General features: G+C 38.3%; 1 protein-coding gene across 3 annotated transcripts in view; it reads right to left on the bottom strand.

The window, feature by feature from the left end:
* MINDY3 (MINDY lysine 48 deubiquitinase 3) overlaps positions 1–18,507 on the bottom strand; it is a 94,451-nt gene that overhangs the window by 45,305 nt on the left and 30,639 nt on the right. For all 3 annotated transcript variants that reach the window (XR_007475851.1, XM_004278602.3, XM_033403462.2), the window contains 2 exons: positions 12,181–12,251; positions 6,975–7,055 (listed from right to left, as the gene is read on the bottom strand). Coding sequence is in view for 2 of the 3 variants with exons in the window: in XM_004278602.3 (XP_004278650.1) it covers positions 6,975–7,055; positions 12,181–12,251 (152 nt within the window). In the remaining variant the exon portion in view is untranslated. The remainder of the gene's footprint in view (positions 1–6,974; positions 7,056–12,180; positions 12,252–18,507) is intronic.

The raw sequence follows: 18,507 nt of genomic DNA, 5'->3' as shown, positions 1-18,507 counted from the left end.
CCATATTAGGGAAGTTTTCAATAATCTCTTCAAATATTTTCTCAGTCCCTTTATTTTTCTCTTCTTTTTCTGGGATCCCTATAATTTGAATGTTGGTGCATTTAATGTTTTCCCAGAGGTCTCTGAGACTGTCCTCGATTCTTTTCATTCTTTTTTCATTATTCTGCTCTGTGGTATTATTTCCACTATTTTATCTTCCAGGTCACTTATCTGTTCTTCTGCCTCAGTTATTCTGCTATTGATTTCTTCTAGAGAATTTTTAATTTCATTTATTATGTTGTTCATCATTGTTTGTTTGCTCTTTAGGTCTTCTAGGTCCTTGTTAAACGTTTCTCATATTTTCTCCATTCTATTTCCAAGATTTTGGATCATCTTTACTATCATTACTCTGAATTCTTTTCCAGGTAGACTGCTTATTTCCTCTTCATTTGTTTGGTCTGGTGGGTTTTTACCTTGTTCCTTCATCTGCTGTGTGTTTCTCTGCCTTCTCATTTTGCTTAACTTACTGTGTTTAGGGTCTCCTTTTTGCAGGTTTGTAGTTCCCATTGTTTTTAGTGTCTGCCCCCAGTGGGTAAGGTTGGTTCAGTGGGTTGTGTAGGCTTCCTGGTAGAGGGGACTGGTGCCCGTGTTCTGGTAGATGAGGATGGATCTTGTCTTTCTGGTGGGCAGGACTGCATCCTGTGGTGTGTTTTGAGGTGTCTATGTCCTTATTATGACTTTAGGCAGCCTCTCCGCTATTGGGTGGGGTTGTGTTCCTGTCTTGCAGTTGTTTGGCATAGGGTGCCCAGCACTATAGCTTGCTGGTCGTTGAATGGAGCTGGGTCTTAGTGTTGAAATGGAGATCTCTGGGAGAGCTTTTGCCGTTTGATATTACGTGGAGCTGGGAGGTCACTGGTGGACCAATGTCCTGAACTCGGCTCTCCCACCTCAGAGCCACAGGCCTGACACCCGGCCGGAGCATGAAGACCCTGTCAGCCACATGGCAGGGATCAGCTCCACGGACTGCAGGGGCCTTCAGGGGCACCCAGGCGCCAGGGGGGGATCATCCTCCCACAGCAGCCTCTAGGGTAGGGCCCATGTCAGACCACCGGGATCTACTGAATTCTTGTAATCAAAGACAACTTGGCACACTTACGTCCCCTTTTCCCCCTTTATCAAGTACTAGCATGCTTACATCACAATGTGAAATAAATCTTCGGTGTTTTCTGCTAATTTATTTCTTTAACAGCAATCTATAGAGCATGAACACTGTGCCTGACACTGTTCTTGGTGTTAGGAAACAGAAACAAAACAGACCAAAATCCTGCTGTCATAAAGCTTACTAGGTGAGGCAGGTAATACATAAAACAAATAAGTAAGATATATAGTATGTGCCTAGTAACCAGGATATATTAAAACCTTACATTTCAATAAAAAGACAAACAACCTAATTCAAAAATAGACAAGGGACCTGAATAGACAATTCTCCAAAGAAGATATACAAATGGCCAAAAAGCACATAAAAAGATGATCAACATCATCAGTCATGAGGAAAATGTAAATCAAACCACAAAGACCACTTGGCTGCAACTAAGAGTCCACATGCTGCAAGTAAGAAGTCTACATGCTGCAACTAAGAGCCCGCAGGCTGCAACCAACACCCAGTGTGGCCAAAATAAATAAATAATATTTTTTAAAAAAATCTATTTTTGAGGGAATTCCCTGGTGGTACAGTGGTTGGGACTCCTCACTTTCACTGCCAATGGTGTGGGCTCAATCCCTGGACAGGGAACCAAAATCCCGCAAGCTGCGTGGTGCGGCACGGCCCCCCCGCCAAAAATAAATCTATTTTCGAGAATGAGCGGGAGAGAGAATCTTAATGAAAAGGGGGAAAGGATGGGGTTGAGCTTTTAGAAAAGGTGGCTAGAGAAGGCCTCACTAAGGAGGTGACACACTTGAATGCTGACCTGAAGGTAGAAAGGAATCCTTCATACAGACATCTGATGCAAGATCCTAAAGGGAAGAGCAGGGGCAGAGGGCTTGCCTCACTTTTGAGGCAGAGGGAAGGCCACCGTGGCCAAGCAAGACAGGAGGGGAGAGTAGTAGGAAATGAGATTAGAAGGCAACAGGGAATCTGATTAGCAAAGGAAGGGCCTAGGGGGTCATTCTAAGGACTTTGGCTTTTACTCTTAGTGAAAAGGGAGCCAATGACGTGAAGTGACTTACATTTTAATGGGCTCCTTTTAGGTCTGAATTGAGAAGCTACTACAGACCCATGAAGGGCAACAGCATGGTCTAGTCATCAGTTAGGAAGCTAGAGCAATGATGGAGGAAAGAGAATTCTCCAATTTGTCTTTCAATTCTTTCAGTAAGTTTTCAGTTTCTCTTTCGTCCTTCAAATGTTCTGTCCTTATCGCCTCCATAGTTTCATGGATATAATAACTTCTCTTATGGTTTTTGGTTTTTTGAAGTTTTTCTTTGATGCCTTCACTGTCTCTAATCTTTTCGGTTCCTTTTTCCTTATTTGCTCTTATTTCTGTTTTTCTTTTTCTTTTTTTTTGGCCAAGCCACTTGGCTTGCAGTATCTTAGTTCCCCAATCAGGGACTGAACCCGTGCCCCCTGCAGTGAGAGCGTGGAGTTCTAACCACTGGAATGCCAGGGAAGTCCTTGATTTCTGTTTTTCACGTTAGCATTCCTCAAATATCTGATGATCCTTGGTGGTCTGCTAATATGTGGAAAAACTAAAAAGCACTGTCTGTGTGGGCAGGACTTGGAAACCTCACTGTGAGATTATTTGGTTGGGCCGTTTCATTGCAGTATCTTGACCTGGTCAATTTGGCCAAAGAAAAATAAATTGCTTTAATCATGAGTGGGTACATTCAACAAGTGCAAAGCTGCTGAGATCTAATCATTAAAAACACACGTCTCATGAGGCTTCTCACCCCTCATCTATCCGAGCCACTCTATCACCAAGTCCTGTCAGCTTAACTCAGGTATAAATCTCTCAAATTTATATACAGTTGATCCTTGAACAATGCAGGGGTTGGGGTGCTGACCTTCACTCAGCACCATCGCAAACTCACATTTAACTTATAATCGGTCCTATGTATCCATGGTTCCTCTGTATCCGTGGTTCTGCATCCACGGATTCAACCACCTGGGGATCCAACCAACTGGGAAGTGTGTAGGATTTACTATGGAAAAATAATCCGTGTGTAAGTGGACCCACTCAGTTCAAACCCGGTGTTGTTCAAGTTGTACTTCTATCCATCTCTATCATCATTCCCCTGGACCAAACTACACTTTGCTCACCAGGAAGACTACGGGAGTCTTGTGCACCTACTCCTAGGATATCCTTCAGTGTCTGTCTTCCACAACTGGCCAGAGTGATCTTTACAAAGTGCATTTTTAGTCCTGCTCCCTTCCTTCATCTCTCCCCCACAAACTACTCCCACCGATTTTTAAAGTCTAGTGGCGGTCCTTACTCTTAGAAGAGAGTCGCATGGGTTGCCTACCTTTGCAGCCTCCTCCTGCCCCCGGCCCCGCCCCCAGTTCTCAGGGCTCCCGCTCTTCTCTCCGTTGTTCACACCACAGTCCTTTCTTCTATGGCTGTTTGCTTGCTCCAACTGTTTCTTTAAGTAGGGAATGCTCTTTTTTTTCCCTCTCCCTGTAGTTTCATCTTACTGATGCCTCAGGGCTCACTTTCAACATCAATTCCTCAAGGAGAGGTTCCTAATCTTCCTTAAAGCTTTACAGACCTGTGTTTTGTTAGCATCCATCACAGCTGTAATTTTATAAGTGTGACTCTTTGATTAATGCCTCCCCCATTAAAATGCACACTTCCATAAAAACAGGTGCCTAATCCTTTCCCTTACCATGTATTCACAGCACCCTGCATAATACCAGGCACATATTATATGCCCTGTAAATATCTGACAAGTGGGTATATATGTGAAGGCAGAGAACTGCAACTATTACCACCTCCAGTGTGTAAGTCACATGAAGAAGGTGACTGCTTTTCAAAGGCATTTTACAATGCCAAATTACAGACTGCCTTGAAAACTGTGACCTTAAAACATGCTTTTTTACTTCATCGTAATCAGGACAAAGAAATCAGCATACAAAATACATTTCCAGACTAACAAACACACCAGTTTTACAGAAAAAAATATAAACATTCACATTAAGGTCTGGGGCAGGTGGGGGGCCGGGAACAAAACTCTGTTGTTCATTTCAGGCCAAGAACATAAAGTGAACCTACCTACCAGAAACAAAGAAACCAAAAATCAAACAGAATAACAAAAACAAAGCCATAGCTAAAATTACTTGTGCAAATACATAAATATCCAAGAAAGAATGACCAAATAATGGATCTTGTTGTAACATAAAGAAAAGCAAAATTGACAGTATTTTCTATATGCTAAAGACTATATAAATACTGCTTCATTTAAAAAAGCTTAAAATTGGACCTAGTAAATGCTATCAAGTATCATCAATGTTATTTACCATTTACATGTTCTTCCAGCTTTAGAATACTTTATTTCAAAGGGAAAATTTTTTTACCTGTAACTCTATAAAGATAACATGTTCAAGCAATCCAAATTCAATTGTGCTAAAATTCACGGAAAAGGAAGTACCCGTGCTTTCAAGAAGCTTCAGAGTGAGTCATGAGGACATATTTTTAGAAGATATAAACGTCACTGGAACCCAACTGTAGGAAATTTGTGCAAAGGCTTTATTCATTAAACTAATGAATTTCTCTACAGTATGTGCCAGTCTATATACCAGATGGGGAAAACACAAAGGTAAGTATCAAAACAATCAGTACAAAATTTAAGAGTTCTAAAAGAGAGATAAGGTATTTGGAATACCTGGTCTTTATGATTTATAAGAGTAGAAGAACCTGAAATCTTAACGTAAGCTTTTCTATAATTACTTTATGTGTGTGTGCACTTTCCTATCAGGATTATTAGCAGCTTCAAGGATGCAAATATATGAAGACAGATTTAAAAACCCTGACTGACATCCACGGTGTACGCTGAGTGTGTTTTGTCAGGTCCACAACTGGTGTGGCAGGGTTTTTAAAGTTTTTCTATGTACTTCATGGCTCAATTCCACTTTTCAATGCAGTGGCTGGGGCCTACAGGTAAGAAGATGAATGAGAGAGTCCGTGCCATGCAAAGAAAGGCGCGGGTAGTAGCAACGGTGCATCATATGATAAATGCAACAGCACAATGGACCCACTGCTATGGGAACAACAAAGAATACCAGGACAGGTAGGTAAGGGGTGTCTACTCCATAGAAAGGTGGGTATCATTCACTCCCATGACTCTCTCAACATACCTAACATTTCGATGTTTGAAAACAAATGTCTGCATATTTACATAGTGCAAGTGACACTGTTCCTTCTATTAACCTCCCGTGAAACCTCTTCTGCTGTTTTGACAACAAAATCATTTCTTAAATATCAATCATAAAATTTAAGGTTTAAAATATTTTTATCTTACTATCTTTTATATTTGACACATATAGTTTGATAGAATTTATTAGTTTTCCTAATGTTAAAGAATAGGGTTGGTAATAAAAATAATAATTGGCTTGAAAATACATTTCTGTATGTGAATTGGAATTGATTTCCTTTTCTGGAAATTTATAACACTTGACACTAAAATGAGTCAAATGATGAAATCCTCACAAGCAGGAATTACTTGTTTAGGTTCTGTAGTTTACATTTGCTTTTAACTTCTTCCTCTCTACTTCAGGAGGAAAATATATAGCAAAAGCTGTCAAACGAAATGTAACAAATCAGTATGGTCTGTACTCTTACGGTTGTATTTTATAGCTTCCCCTGTTTAAGGAAAGGTAAGTATGTTTCTTTCACTAAATCCACTAGCTGGATGTTTGCCAGCACAATAAAAGTGAATACAGTAATAATGAAATAGATCCACAAAACTTAGCACTGTCAGTTCAGTCTTTGGTACAATTTATACAATTCATACTTCTTACAGACACAAATAAAGTACTTTGACAAGTACAAGCTGAAAAAGCACGTTGAGTAATCAGGAAAGTGCAACAGAATTAAGAAACATCAAAAATATAATTATATATTTTCTTCCTTTAGTCCAACATCTAGCAACTCTATGTAGGCATACCAGAAACGTTTAATAAATGTAGAATAATGAAAACGGCAATGATGATGATGACAACAGCTAAGATATACTGGGCGTTTAACTTGTACTAGGTACTGCTAATTGTTTAATATTTAAGCCTGACAACAATCCTAAGAGCAAGGCACTATTATTAAACCCTATTTTAAAGACATGGGAGCAGAGGCTGAGCCATGTTAGGAAGTGGCATGGTTGGGATTCTAACGAAGGCTGTCTGACTTCAAGGCTCTTAACCACTCAATTGTGGAAAAAGAAATATTATAAAGGCTGGGATTTAGCAACAGTTTTGTTGCAAGAATTTTATAACAAACATATTCAAATGTATTTAATCTATTTCAATATTGTAATATTGTATCTACTAAAACTGTAGGAAGTATTCCATCCTGAAAGAGCAACTGACTTGTATACCACTGAACTATTAATAGATTTTAAAATGCTTTTTCCTAGATGTTATAACTAAAACTATTTTGTATCACGTTAGATTCTTATCCTCTCTGCAAAAGAGTAAACCAAAACATTTAATTTCAATTATTTTCACCATGACACAAGGTGATTTCTGAAAAAAATCAAGAGCCAAAGTTCTGAAGTTGGAAAAGATAAAGAAATTATAAGTAAATCATGACTGATTTTACTGAAATGATTCCAAAACCAAAGCAGCACAACAGTACGTCCTTTAGTATTAACTTTTTAGATTTTGAAACAATCCACTTCACAGTGGGAATACACTGAAGTCTGTACAAAGATCCAAACTAAACATGGACTTATATTACTTGTTTGCCTGATGTCATACTTACAAAAAAAAAAAAAAAATCCTGCAATAAGCATACCTTGGCAAAAAATACGGTGAGGTGAGTTTCACTGCCAACAATCCAAATAGGGAATTTTGGAGATTTCAAGTAAGAACCAACCTAGAACAAATGTAGCAAAATAAATAAACAAATGAAAATTTTATACTGCCTGTTAAATATCTGCCAACAAATATATGAAGCATAACTGAAGTGTCTAATTCATATCGAAAGGGAATAATGGATTGTGCCAGAATGCCTTACCCATAATGGTCAAATGCTAAGTGTAAAAATGAATGTTATAAAGCCTGTCAGGGCTAAGTTTTTACTACACCTTTCCACTAGAAGAATAATACAGATTTAACCAGCTAAAAAGAATTAGTTTAGCTCTAAGAATCATTCTCAGGTTTCACTAAAGATCCTAGATAAAATGACCACTTCTAGAATTTCAGCTTAGTACCTCAAACCCTAAAACTATAACCTTGACAACAATTATCAGGAAAATAATTATAAATTAACAAGTGAGTAGATATATGAATAAATAAGGGGAAAAACCTTAAGAATATTCTGTCTTCAAGGAACCTGGGGCAACACAGTAATCTCTCTAAAGCAAAACACACACTCCCAAACATTTAAGAATATAAAAGAATCCTGTCATTTGATTCTTCATGGTAGGAAGTAAATTCAAAGTTTTACAGTATTAAGTCTCTTTAAAATATGTAAGAAGTTATACTTTATAGCCTGCCTTCGAGGTTATATACTTAATATAAAAATGACAGTACCCCAAATTTGAGAGTATCAGTTTTTTGTGCGTGACCGAGAAAAAAAAGCTTAAAATTCAACAGACTTGTGAACTCGGATCACGTTCACATGAATCACCCACACTCTTAGATGGACAAAGACTCTGACAATTAGCCTTACCAATCACATGTGCTGAATTTTCTTTTCTCACACAGACTCCCTAGAACTGGAAAATTCCAGGTGGCTGCTCGCAGCAGTCAGGGCCAACCATTCGCCCCTAAGCAGCCAAAAGCCCTGCTCTGGTGCCCGGCTTTCAACCACCCTTTGGAACTGACTGCTATCATTAGGCGGGAAATGGGAAAGAGGCGGGTACTCTTTTGTATTCGGGGATCGTAAAGCTAGTATCTTTGACCTACGAGGACGGGGAGGGATGAGCGGATGTGCTAACAGCAGTGGTGAACCAGCAGAGGAGGAAGGATGGTTTGAGGACAAGAGAAAAGTGTTAACAGCACAAGGACAAAGAAACAGGAAAAGCTCTGGTCACAGTTCAGAGTGAAGGGATTTTAGAGGTGTTCAGTGCAAGGCCTTCCACTTTACATAAGGAAGCTGCGAACTCCACAGGACCCGCGCTTGGCCGGAATTCAGACAGCTAACTAGTACAGAGCTGGGGTCAAAGCTCAGGTTTTATAATTCCTCATGTGGCAGCTTTCTATTACATCACGCTGCCTCTTGCAGTGAAAAGTTCAGGTGCTGTTTAACTTCTCCTTTAGAAAAAGTGTGTGTGTGTATATATGTGTGTGCGTTTAAGGTAGAAGTAAAACATGAGGATAAAATTACAAACAGTGGGATCAAAGGGTAAATGAGTGCTGAGCTCACGAAGTGTTTGTAATAAGAAAAATAAATAAAAGAAGGCATAAAAGGAGCAACCACTTTGGAAAACAGTTTGACAGTTCCTCCAAAAGCTACGTATATAACTACCATATGACCAAGTAATTTCACTCCTGGGTATACACTCAAGACAAATAAAAACATGCTCACTAAAGACTTATATATTAATGTTCATAGCAGTATTATGCGTAATAGTCAAAAATCAGAAACAAGCCAAATGTCCATCAACTGATAAATAGAAAAAGGAAACTGATATAAACTGATATATCATACAACAGAATATTACTTGGTCATACAAAGCAGTGAAGTACTGATACATGTTAAAACATGAATGAACACTGAGAACATTACGCTGAGTGAAAGAAGCCAGACACTAAAGGCCACGTACTGCAGGGTCCATTCAAATGAAATGTCCCAAACAGGCAAAAGTGCAGAGACAGAAAGTTGCCAGGGGCTGGGGAGGAACGAGGAGGTGACAGCTAAAGGGTTTAGAGCGGGAGTCCCCAGCCTTTTTGGCCGGTTACGTGGAAGACAATTTTTCCATGGACCGGGGCTGCAGGGGAGTGGGGGGAATGGGGGCGGGGGCGGATGGCTCGGGCGGTAACGCGAGCAATGGGGAGCAGTGGGGAGTGGCGGATGAAGCTTCGCTCGCTTGCTCGCTCGCCCGCCGCTTACTTCCTGCTGTGAGGCCTGGGGTTTGGGGACCCCTGGTTTAGAGGATCTTTTTGGAGAGAGGAAAACATATTGGTATTAGATAGTGGTCATAATGGCACAGCCCTATGCATATACGAAAAACCACTCAATAGCACACTTTAAAATGGTGAATTTTATGCATGAGTTATGTATGAGTTTTTTAAAAGGTGCACAGCCAAAAGCACTGAGTCACCTTTTATCTCACGTGCGAGTATGCGCACGCACGCATACAGGGGCAGGAGAGGGAAAGAGAGAGAGAGACACCTAGAGAGCCCGTGAGAGAGACTGTTTCATTTGTCTTAATGAACACATATGAGCAAAATTATATGAAAATGTTAATTTCAATTCTAAAGGGCAATTTGCTGCACTATCAAAGAACAGGGAGATGTTCAGATTCACAAAACTAATACAAACACAATTATTCCCTTAACGCCATTTCTCTAAATGTTTGATGATAAGTGAATGTATATATATTTTCAGAAGGATATCTACAGTTATATACAGATGAGCACCAGAGTGTAAGAGAGAGTGTTTTTTGGTTTTTGTTTTGTTTCTTTAATGCTGTCTTAACTCAGCTTTGAGGCCCTGACTGGGGGCTGGTCAATTCCCTTAAAAAAGACAGCTCATTAAGTCCAAACCCCAGACACCTGACATGTCTCCTCACCCCAGGCCACTCTGCATGGCCCTAATCGCTCTGGAGTCAGGCCCCAGACAACAAGGGACAACTCCCAAGCCCAGAGCTCACCCAAACTATTCAAACCAGCCAGGTCACAGGGAGCCCAGGCAACCCAGCTAACTCCATCCCAATTTCCACACGTAAGCTGCTCCCTAGGGCTGCAGCCTGCTGTTGCCTTGTCCCCAGGTATAATTCTCTTCTTGGCCCTGCCTGGTAGCATTCTCTTGTTTGGAGCTGTAGGTCACAGAGTTCTGCCTTTCATCTATCTGAGTATCAGTGTGCTGTATCCCACCATTAAAAATATCTTTAAACCTAGAAAACACCATAGTTACCGCTAGAACACTAGAGCAGTAACACTAGGTTGGCACTAGAGCAATAATACTGGAGTAACAGGAGAATATACAGCAGCTAATGACTTCCCACTAAGATCTTGGGGATAAAACAGACATTCCTCTGTTCTATCTAACAGTTAAAGAAAAGCAAATGCACATATTTAGAAAATTACAATTCTGGTGAAATTGTCTGCTCATTCATTCAATAAATATTGACTGAGCATCTAATATGTACCCAGAAAGACAATGTGCCTGCCTTCAAAGAGTTCATATTCCATTAGGGACAACAGAAAAACAAATTCAAGATTAAAAAAAAAGATAACTAAATCAATAAAAAAGATCACTGCAAAGTGATTATTCCTATGAAATAATGTGAAAGAGTCACTGAGGGAATGGTCCAGGAAAGGGTCTCTGAGGCACAGTGTGAAGTAGAGTCTGAAGGAGAGAGTGAGCCATCCATTTAAGAGCTGGAGTATTCCACGCAGAAATGAAGGAAGTACGAAGGCTCACCAGGTAGGAAAGGGCCTGGCGTGTATGAAAAACTGACAGGAGACCAGCGTGGCTGGAGCACAGCAATGGAGAGAGTGCAACGCAACTCTGGAAGGACAGACAGAATCCAGACCATCAGGGCCTTAAGGCCACAGGGTGAAGATTTCAAAATATATCATCTTCACACCCTATCTGTCTGCAAAACACACACCACAGTTTTTAGAAAACAGCTTCACTGACGTATCTTTGACATACAAAAATTGTATGTATTTAAGGTGTACAACTCGATACCTGGATATATGTACACACCGTAAAAAGATCACCACAATCAAGCTAAGTAACATAGCCACCGCTTCTGTGTGGTCACCATGTTTTACGTGCACACACACTTTTAGGAATATGAGCGTCTGCGGGTGTGCTGGGGAGGAGACGCAGTTTGATTCTCCAGTCGCTAGGCTGCCTCAGAATAGCTTTACCTTGTGTAATTAAAGTCACTGAAAATATAAGAGTTGCTACTGTTTGACAGTACAATTACTACTAATGAATAAGGGCAGGATGACACCTATTTGATTATCATATCCTTGTCACCCCTGTCCAAGTGTTGTCATGAAAGAGGAATGCTGTCTGGTAAAAAAGAAAGGGAGGGGAGGAAGGGAAGGAAGGAAGAAAGGAAAAAAGAAAGAAAGGCACTGTTATTGTTACTAAAAATAATCAACCACTGCTATGGAACCACCATTCTAAAATGGAAAAGAATATGAGAGCTACTTCCTTCTTTCCCCCAAATCAGAACATCTTATTAAGCGCAAATCATTAACGATTTAAACTCCATTTAAAACTATTTGGAATATCCAATAGTTATTTCAGAATGTGCAGGAAAGCTATGAAATATATATCAAAAAATGAGAGTTTCATGGCAGTTCCTAATTCCAGCACATGTGTTAAAGAGGTTAATGCTGTGAAGTGCTTGGATTGTGTTTTTTAGTGTGAAATCAGTTTTCAGATGAAAAAGACAAGTTAGAATCTCAGGCATTGAGCAGATTCTTTTTCTTTGCCTGATAAAGTATTATCAGTTTTTTCAGCGAAGCATACTGTTAGTGAGGCACAAACAGGGCATTCTGTCCCCTCAGTTTCCCCAAAACTATATTTATATTCGATAACGGATATCTGTTTTTATAAATTATTTCATGCTGGGTTCTGCCCCCGACCCTCAAAAAGGAACAAGCCTCAAAAAATAAGGAGACTCAGCATGATCAGCCAGCTTAACTCCATCCTTGATAAGCCTGTCAGTTCAGGAAGGGTGGCCAGAAAAGAACTGAGAGTACACACTGTCTGTAGTAAGCTAAAATATGTTGTCCCACGAGAAAAATGCTCTCTGCAACAGTGGACATGTGAATAAAAACCATTCAAAGTATCTTAAAAATCAACTTACCTTACAGTATCTTAATGCTTCCATCAGTGTTAAGAATCCTACAGCTGCTTGTTCATGTATACCAAGAAGTTCTGCAACAAAAAAGTTAGCACTGCATTAGCATATAAATCTGAAAAGCACTTCAATGTAAATATATATGTAAACATATATATATATACTCTACACCAGAACTTTTACTTTTACCCAAAACTATACTTTAAAGCTCAGCATATATTTATTGTTAGGAGTGCACATCAAGTCATCGTGACACTACTACTCATTATAAAATACCATTAAATTAGGTAGTGGGTAATGTGATCCTTCAGATGTACATTAAATGTATTTATAAAACTTTATATTCAATGTTAACTTTTGATGGACATTTGATACCATTCCTCTCTCCCATAAACAAACACAAGCAGCATGCTTAAGACTGGGGAAATAAGGATGAATAGAACACAGTAACTGCTTTACAAAGGCTAAGAGCTTATCAAAGGAGGCAGATGAAAAACTTGTGCTCTCTGTTTATATGAACACACACATCTTATAGTTGTATTAAAGCATCTGCTTACTGTGTTAGGGAAGGCGTACACAAGTGGTAACATCTGAATTGAATCTTGTAGCATATGTAGGAATTTTCCAGGCCAAGAAGAGGATAAGAAGAAAATTCAAAGCAGAGGAAATGGTAAAGAACTATGATAAATCAATGTATCTAAGGGGTGAAGAATTTGTCAAAGCTTCCTTAAAGGTTTCTAGACTGAGGAACTTGATAAATGGTGATTAACTAAGGGAAAGAATTAAGAAGAAGTAGGTTCTAAAGGGGCGTGAAGAGAGAATATGAGTTTGGTTTTAGACAAGCTAGGATTGAGGCGCCATTAGGACTTCTAGCTAGAGATGGATACAAAACTAGAAGTAAGGCTCAGGAACACGGAAGAGAAATTAGGGTTGGATGTAAAGTCTGGGGAATCACCTGCATAGAGATGAGAGTTGACATCATGGAAATGGGTAAGAAAGAATAGAAAAAGCACAGAAAATGAAAAGACAGATTATTCCACATCAGAGATGTAACTGTGATGGTCATAAAGTCTTTTCAGACTACAGCTTTCAGCTGAAGTACATCAAGTACCACTATAATAGTAATTTGGGTCCACACATATTTCTAAAAAGCATGTTTTTTCCCGGTTAAAAATTATGTCCACTGTAAACACAATGTATATATAACTCTACATCCTTTTTACCATCTGGTTATATATCATCCATTTTCCTATTAGGATATTATGTTTTTCTTATCAATCAATGTAATAATATCAACGTATTTGCTTTTGTTGTAAATAGTTTACTGTGTGTCCTGAAGTACAACATCCAGATGGTATAAACCAGGAACTTGTTGCTTAAGCTTTACGCTTGGTGAATTCAAAATTAACAGAAGGCACGCATACACAGAGCTTGTATCTTTTCACAAACTTCTTACAGGCAGAGAAGACATAGTGATAGTTCCCAAATTTTGGTTATGATCCTTAGGGATGCCTAAGTCCCTTTTAGAGACTACATGAAACCGAAATGATTTACATGAAAAGACGTTAATTGTCTTTTTCACTCTTACTCTCTCATGAGTGTATAGTGGGGTTTTCCAGAGGCTAACTGATACGTTATTTCCCAACAGATTGAATCTATAAACAGATATGAGAATCCAGCTGTCTGCTAATAAACTAGACATTAAAGAGACTTGCAAAATTTTAAAGCAATGTCACTCTTCTTACGAAATTTTTTTCTTATTTGGGAAGATAGTTTAATTAAAAATATTTATATTTAAAGTAATTTTAAAATGAATACATCTTTTAAAATTTCTCAGTCTTAATTTTTAACAAAAAACCCAGTGATTATTATTTTCCTATAAACCAAATAAGCGAGAGCTTTTTGGGATCCTCACTATATTTAATAGTGTAAAGGTCATGAGACCAAAAATTCTGAGAATTGTTGAATTACAGCCTTCAAAGGAAAAAGAGCAGCCCGAACAGGCAGCGATGGTCCTCCACAGCCTTTCGAATTTTTTCTTCCTCTTCCTTCCAAAATGTAAGCAGCACTAAATGTTTTCAAGTTCAAAGAATACATGTTAAGAAACATTTTCACACTTCAATTTCTAAAATCAGTTACCACCACCTAGTGTTACAACTTGATACTACATCATCTATTTCCTTAGAATTGTAAACAAATGTCTAGAATAGTACATTTATAATATCATGCTACTAAATATAGCATATTAGCTGTTCATAATTCTTGAATAATGAATTGTTCAGATTAGGTCAGTAATCACATGTTGTTTGGATGGTAGCTTTTTAAAAATGTGTTAACTCCTATTTCCTTAAACAGGACATGTACTTATAATTTTTATCTTCTTTTGATAGCTAAAGTGCATCATTAAGAATATTTATCGTACAAAGTTGTAATTATAGTGAGGATACACTATCCTCATATTAAAACTTAAAGAATTTAGTTATAAGAGACTTCATAAGTCTCAAAGAAGTCTGCTTACATTTGCAGAAAATTCTAATAATTAAGTCATTACATTTCAGAATTTTCTGTCTAACTTCGTTTTCTTAGCCTAGCATTTAAGACTAATCATGGTGATTGTCTACCAACCTTTCCATTCAGTCAGTGGCACTGTACCTAAATGCAGAGTTTTGTATTCCTGAGTTTGCTTTTCTATAGCCTTCTCCTCCACTCCCAACTATCACTTCTCACTACTGTCAGGGTGTCTACAGAAGTCCTTCTTGGGGCTTTCAAACTTGACGCTGACTTGGAAAGCAGATAACTGCACTACATTTATTTAACAAACATGCTCTGGGTGCCGAGTATGAAAAAGAACAATGCTAAGCACGGTGTAGGAATACAAAGGTACCACTGGGAATATGAAGACGAAGGAGCAAAGAGCCCCTCTGCAAACCATGTATCTGATGAGGGGTTAATATCCACAATATATAAGGAACTCCTACAACTCAGCTGCAAAAGACCAAATAACCCAGAAAGCAAAACAAGACGCCAAAACAAAAAAATCTGGGCAAAGAACTTAGACATTTCTCTAAAGAATACATAAAATGGCTAATGGTATATGGAAAGATGCTGAACATCACTGATCATCAGAGGGGTGCAAACTGAAACCACAATGTTAGGCTAACCATTCTCAAGAACACAAAAGATAAATGCCGGGGAGGGTGTGTAGAATCTGAATCCTTGTACACTGTTGGTGGGGATCTAAAATGGAAAACAGGATGGAGGTTCCTCAGAAAAATTAAAAATAGAACCACCATATGATCCAACAGTTCCACTTCGGTGTATTTAGTCCAAAAGAACGAAATCAGGATCTCAAAGAGATATCTGCATTCCCATGCTCACTGCAGCGCTGTTCACAATAGCTGAGAAACTGAAACAACCTAAGTGTCTAGCAACAAATGAATGGATACAGAAACTGTGCAATATCCATACAATGGAATATTACTCAGGCTTACAAAAGAAGGGAATCTTATTATATGTGCACATGTATGAACCTCGAGGACCTTATGCTAAGCGACATATGCCAGTCACAGAAGGAGAAATACTGCATGATTCCACTTAAACGAGGTTTCTAAAATAGTCAAACTCCTAGAAGCCGAGAGTACGAGGGTGGTTTTGCCAGGAGCTGGGAGGAGGAGATGGGGTGGGGAACTGCTGTTCCACAGACAGAGACTTTCCGTGATGTAAGACGAATAAGTCGCAAAGATCTGCTACACAATCTTGTACCTACAGTTAATACCAAACTTAAAAATTCGTTACAGGATAGATCTCACGTTAAATGTTCTTACTACAGTTAAAAAAATTCAACCCCTCCGCCCCCTCCAAAAAAACCAAAGTAGAATGTGGTAAGTGCCATGAGGGCAAAGTGCTCAGAGGCAGGATGGATGACCTGCAGCTGTGGGAGTCAGGGAGTGCCCCGGGGAAGGGAGGGCACACGAAGTGCGAGCTGAAGGACTGGACAGGCACAGACGCGAGGGATACAGGTCTTCAGGCACAGGGAGCGGCATGAACAAAGAAATGAAAGCAAGTAGCATGATTCTGTTCAAGCACAGGTTCATGATGGCTGAAAACTTAAGCTGGGGTGAGATTATGTAGGGTCCTTGAGTAAGTAAGGTAAAGAATCTATAGTTAAAAATATGGAGGAAAAAAGAAAAAAAGGACTTGAAGGATGTTAGAATACCTAAAACAAAAAGCAATACAATACAGAAAAAGGCTTGGTTGTCTCACTTATAGGTAAAGGTACATGCCATCTGAGCCATAAACTTTGTGAAATCTATTTTTGAAGTGAGGAGCTTTTTAAAACCCCCTTATTAGCTGTCTGTCGAATTGCTGAGAAGTCAGGTTGCTAGAGAATTGGTGTCTAGCCAGGGTTGCCAGATCTAGCAAATAAAAACAAAGATGCCCAGTTAAATATAAATTTCAGATACAAAATATAATTTTTCAGTATAAGTATATTCCAAATACTGAACGGGACATACTTACACTAAAAATGATTGTTTATTTGAAATTCAAATTTAAATGGGAGTCCTGCATTTTGTCTGGCAACTTAGTTCCAGCTAACTTAATATATTTTTACAACTAATAGAATTTGGAGAAAAGGAGCACTTCTGACCTTTCCTCACATAAATTCTGATAAACCAAATACGTTTCAAATTTGTATAGCACCTGGCCACTAACTGCAATTCACATTAACTACTTAAAAATATGAAAATTTCAAAATGATCTTAATCTTCAGAGTTTAGATTCTCGTACTGTCTATGTATCTTGAGTCTATCAGCTTTCAATTAACTATGCCTGGAAGGACTGCCATAGTGATTTATATCAAAAGAAAAAAGAAACGAAGAATGTGGGTTTCTGATTTATAAGACCTGACTCTATTTCAATCCCATAAAATGAAGAAAACATTAAAATAAAAATAATCATCAAATAAACATACGAAAGCAATAAATGTACAATACATACAAAAAGAGAGGGTACGCAAACGCTATGGGATTCGTTTATGAAAGAAAGGAGGCCATGGGAAGACTGATCTATGGGAAAATAAAATCAAAGAAAACCTCAGCTCAAAATACAGGCAACAGTAAAAATGAAGATATCTGGCAGGTTAATAGGGGCCAGACCACAAAAGGATTTTAAGACCCGGCTAAGAAGTTTGGATTTTATTTTAAGTGCATGGGGAAGCCAGCTATTGAATGGTTTTAAGTGAGAGAATATCATGATCTGATTTACTGTTTAAAATACCAGGCTAGTTACTGCGAAGGACTGAGGCGTGGGCAAGAATGAATTCAGTGATTAGTTCTATTGCAGTTTTATTTGTACTCTATGGCAGAAGCAAAAGCTAGTTTTAATAACTGAGGTAGAATAACGTACATGAATTCAAGAACTATATGATCAAAAATATATACTTTCATTTAAAGATATAAAAAACTATCTAGATGGGAAGACCTAATATTGTAAAGATGTCACTTCTCTAAAATAATACACAAATTTACTGTAAGCTCAAGCAAAATGTTTAGAGGTTTCTTAAAACTAGAAATTAAAAAGCTGGAAAAGCATTTAATTGGAATAGATAGTATGGAAAAGACCATGATAAATTTGAAAAAGTAAAATATTAGGGAACGTGCTAATAAATACCAAAGTGTATTATATAACTATGTGACAGTGTAGTTTTGGCATAAGAACTCACAAATAGATTAGTGGAATAGAAGACTCCAAAAAATGACTCATACCTATGGGAAAATCTGTTATTTGATAAAGCAGGTGTTTCATATCTGTGGAGAACTGACTGGAATTAGGAAATTCTTTGGGAAAAAGTAAAAAGGTAGATCCCTACTTCATACCACTCATAACTAAATAACCAGATGGATTAACGAGCTGAACATTAAAAGAAAAATAACATCTACAAAAGCATTTGAAGAAAATACTAGAGAGTATTAGTTTTAATCTTGGGTAGGAGAAACATAAAACAGATACAAGGAAAAAATTTAAAAACAAACGCCATAACAGAAGAGATCAAATGATTTAATCTCATAAAAATGAAAAGCTTTGGTATATAAAAGATACCAGTGGCAAAGTTAAAGGAGACAGAAAAGGCTGAGAGAAAATATTTGCAACACAGATTTAACACACAAAGAACGAAGAATTTATAAAGCATCCCTAGAAATTGTAAATAAAAGAAAATAAATAACCTCTCCCCAAAAAATGCCAAAAAATAGAAAGAGACAATTCCCAGAAGAAACACTGAAAGTTGAGAAACATTATGAAAAGATGGTCAACTGCAGCCTCACTAGGAATCAG

This window comes from Orcinus orca, chromosome 2 (assembly GCF_937001465.1).
Source record: "Orcinus orca chromosome 2, mOrcOrc1.1, whole genome shotgun sequence".
Taxonomy (NCBI): domain Eukaryota; kingdom Metazoa; phylum Chordata; class Mammalia; order Artiodactyla; family Delphinidae; genus Orcinus; species Orcinus orca.
Note: the sequence above shows the minus strand (reverse complement) of the source record. Positions and strands in the feature narration are given on the sequence as shown.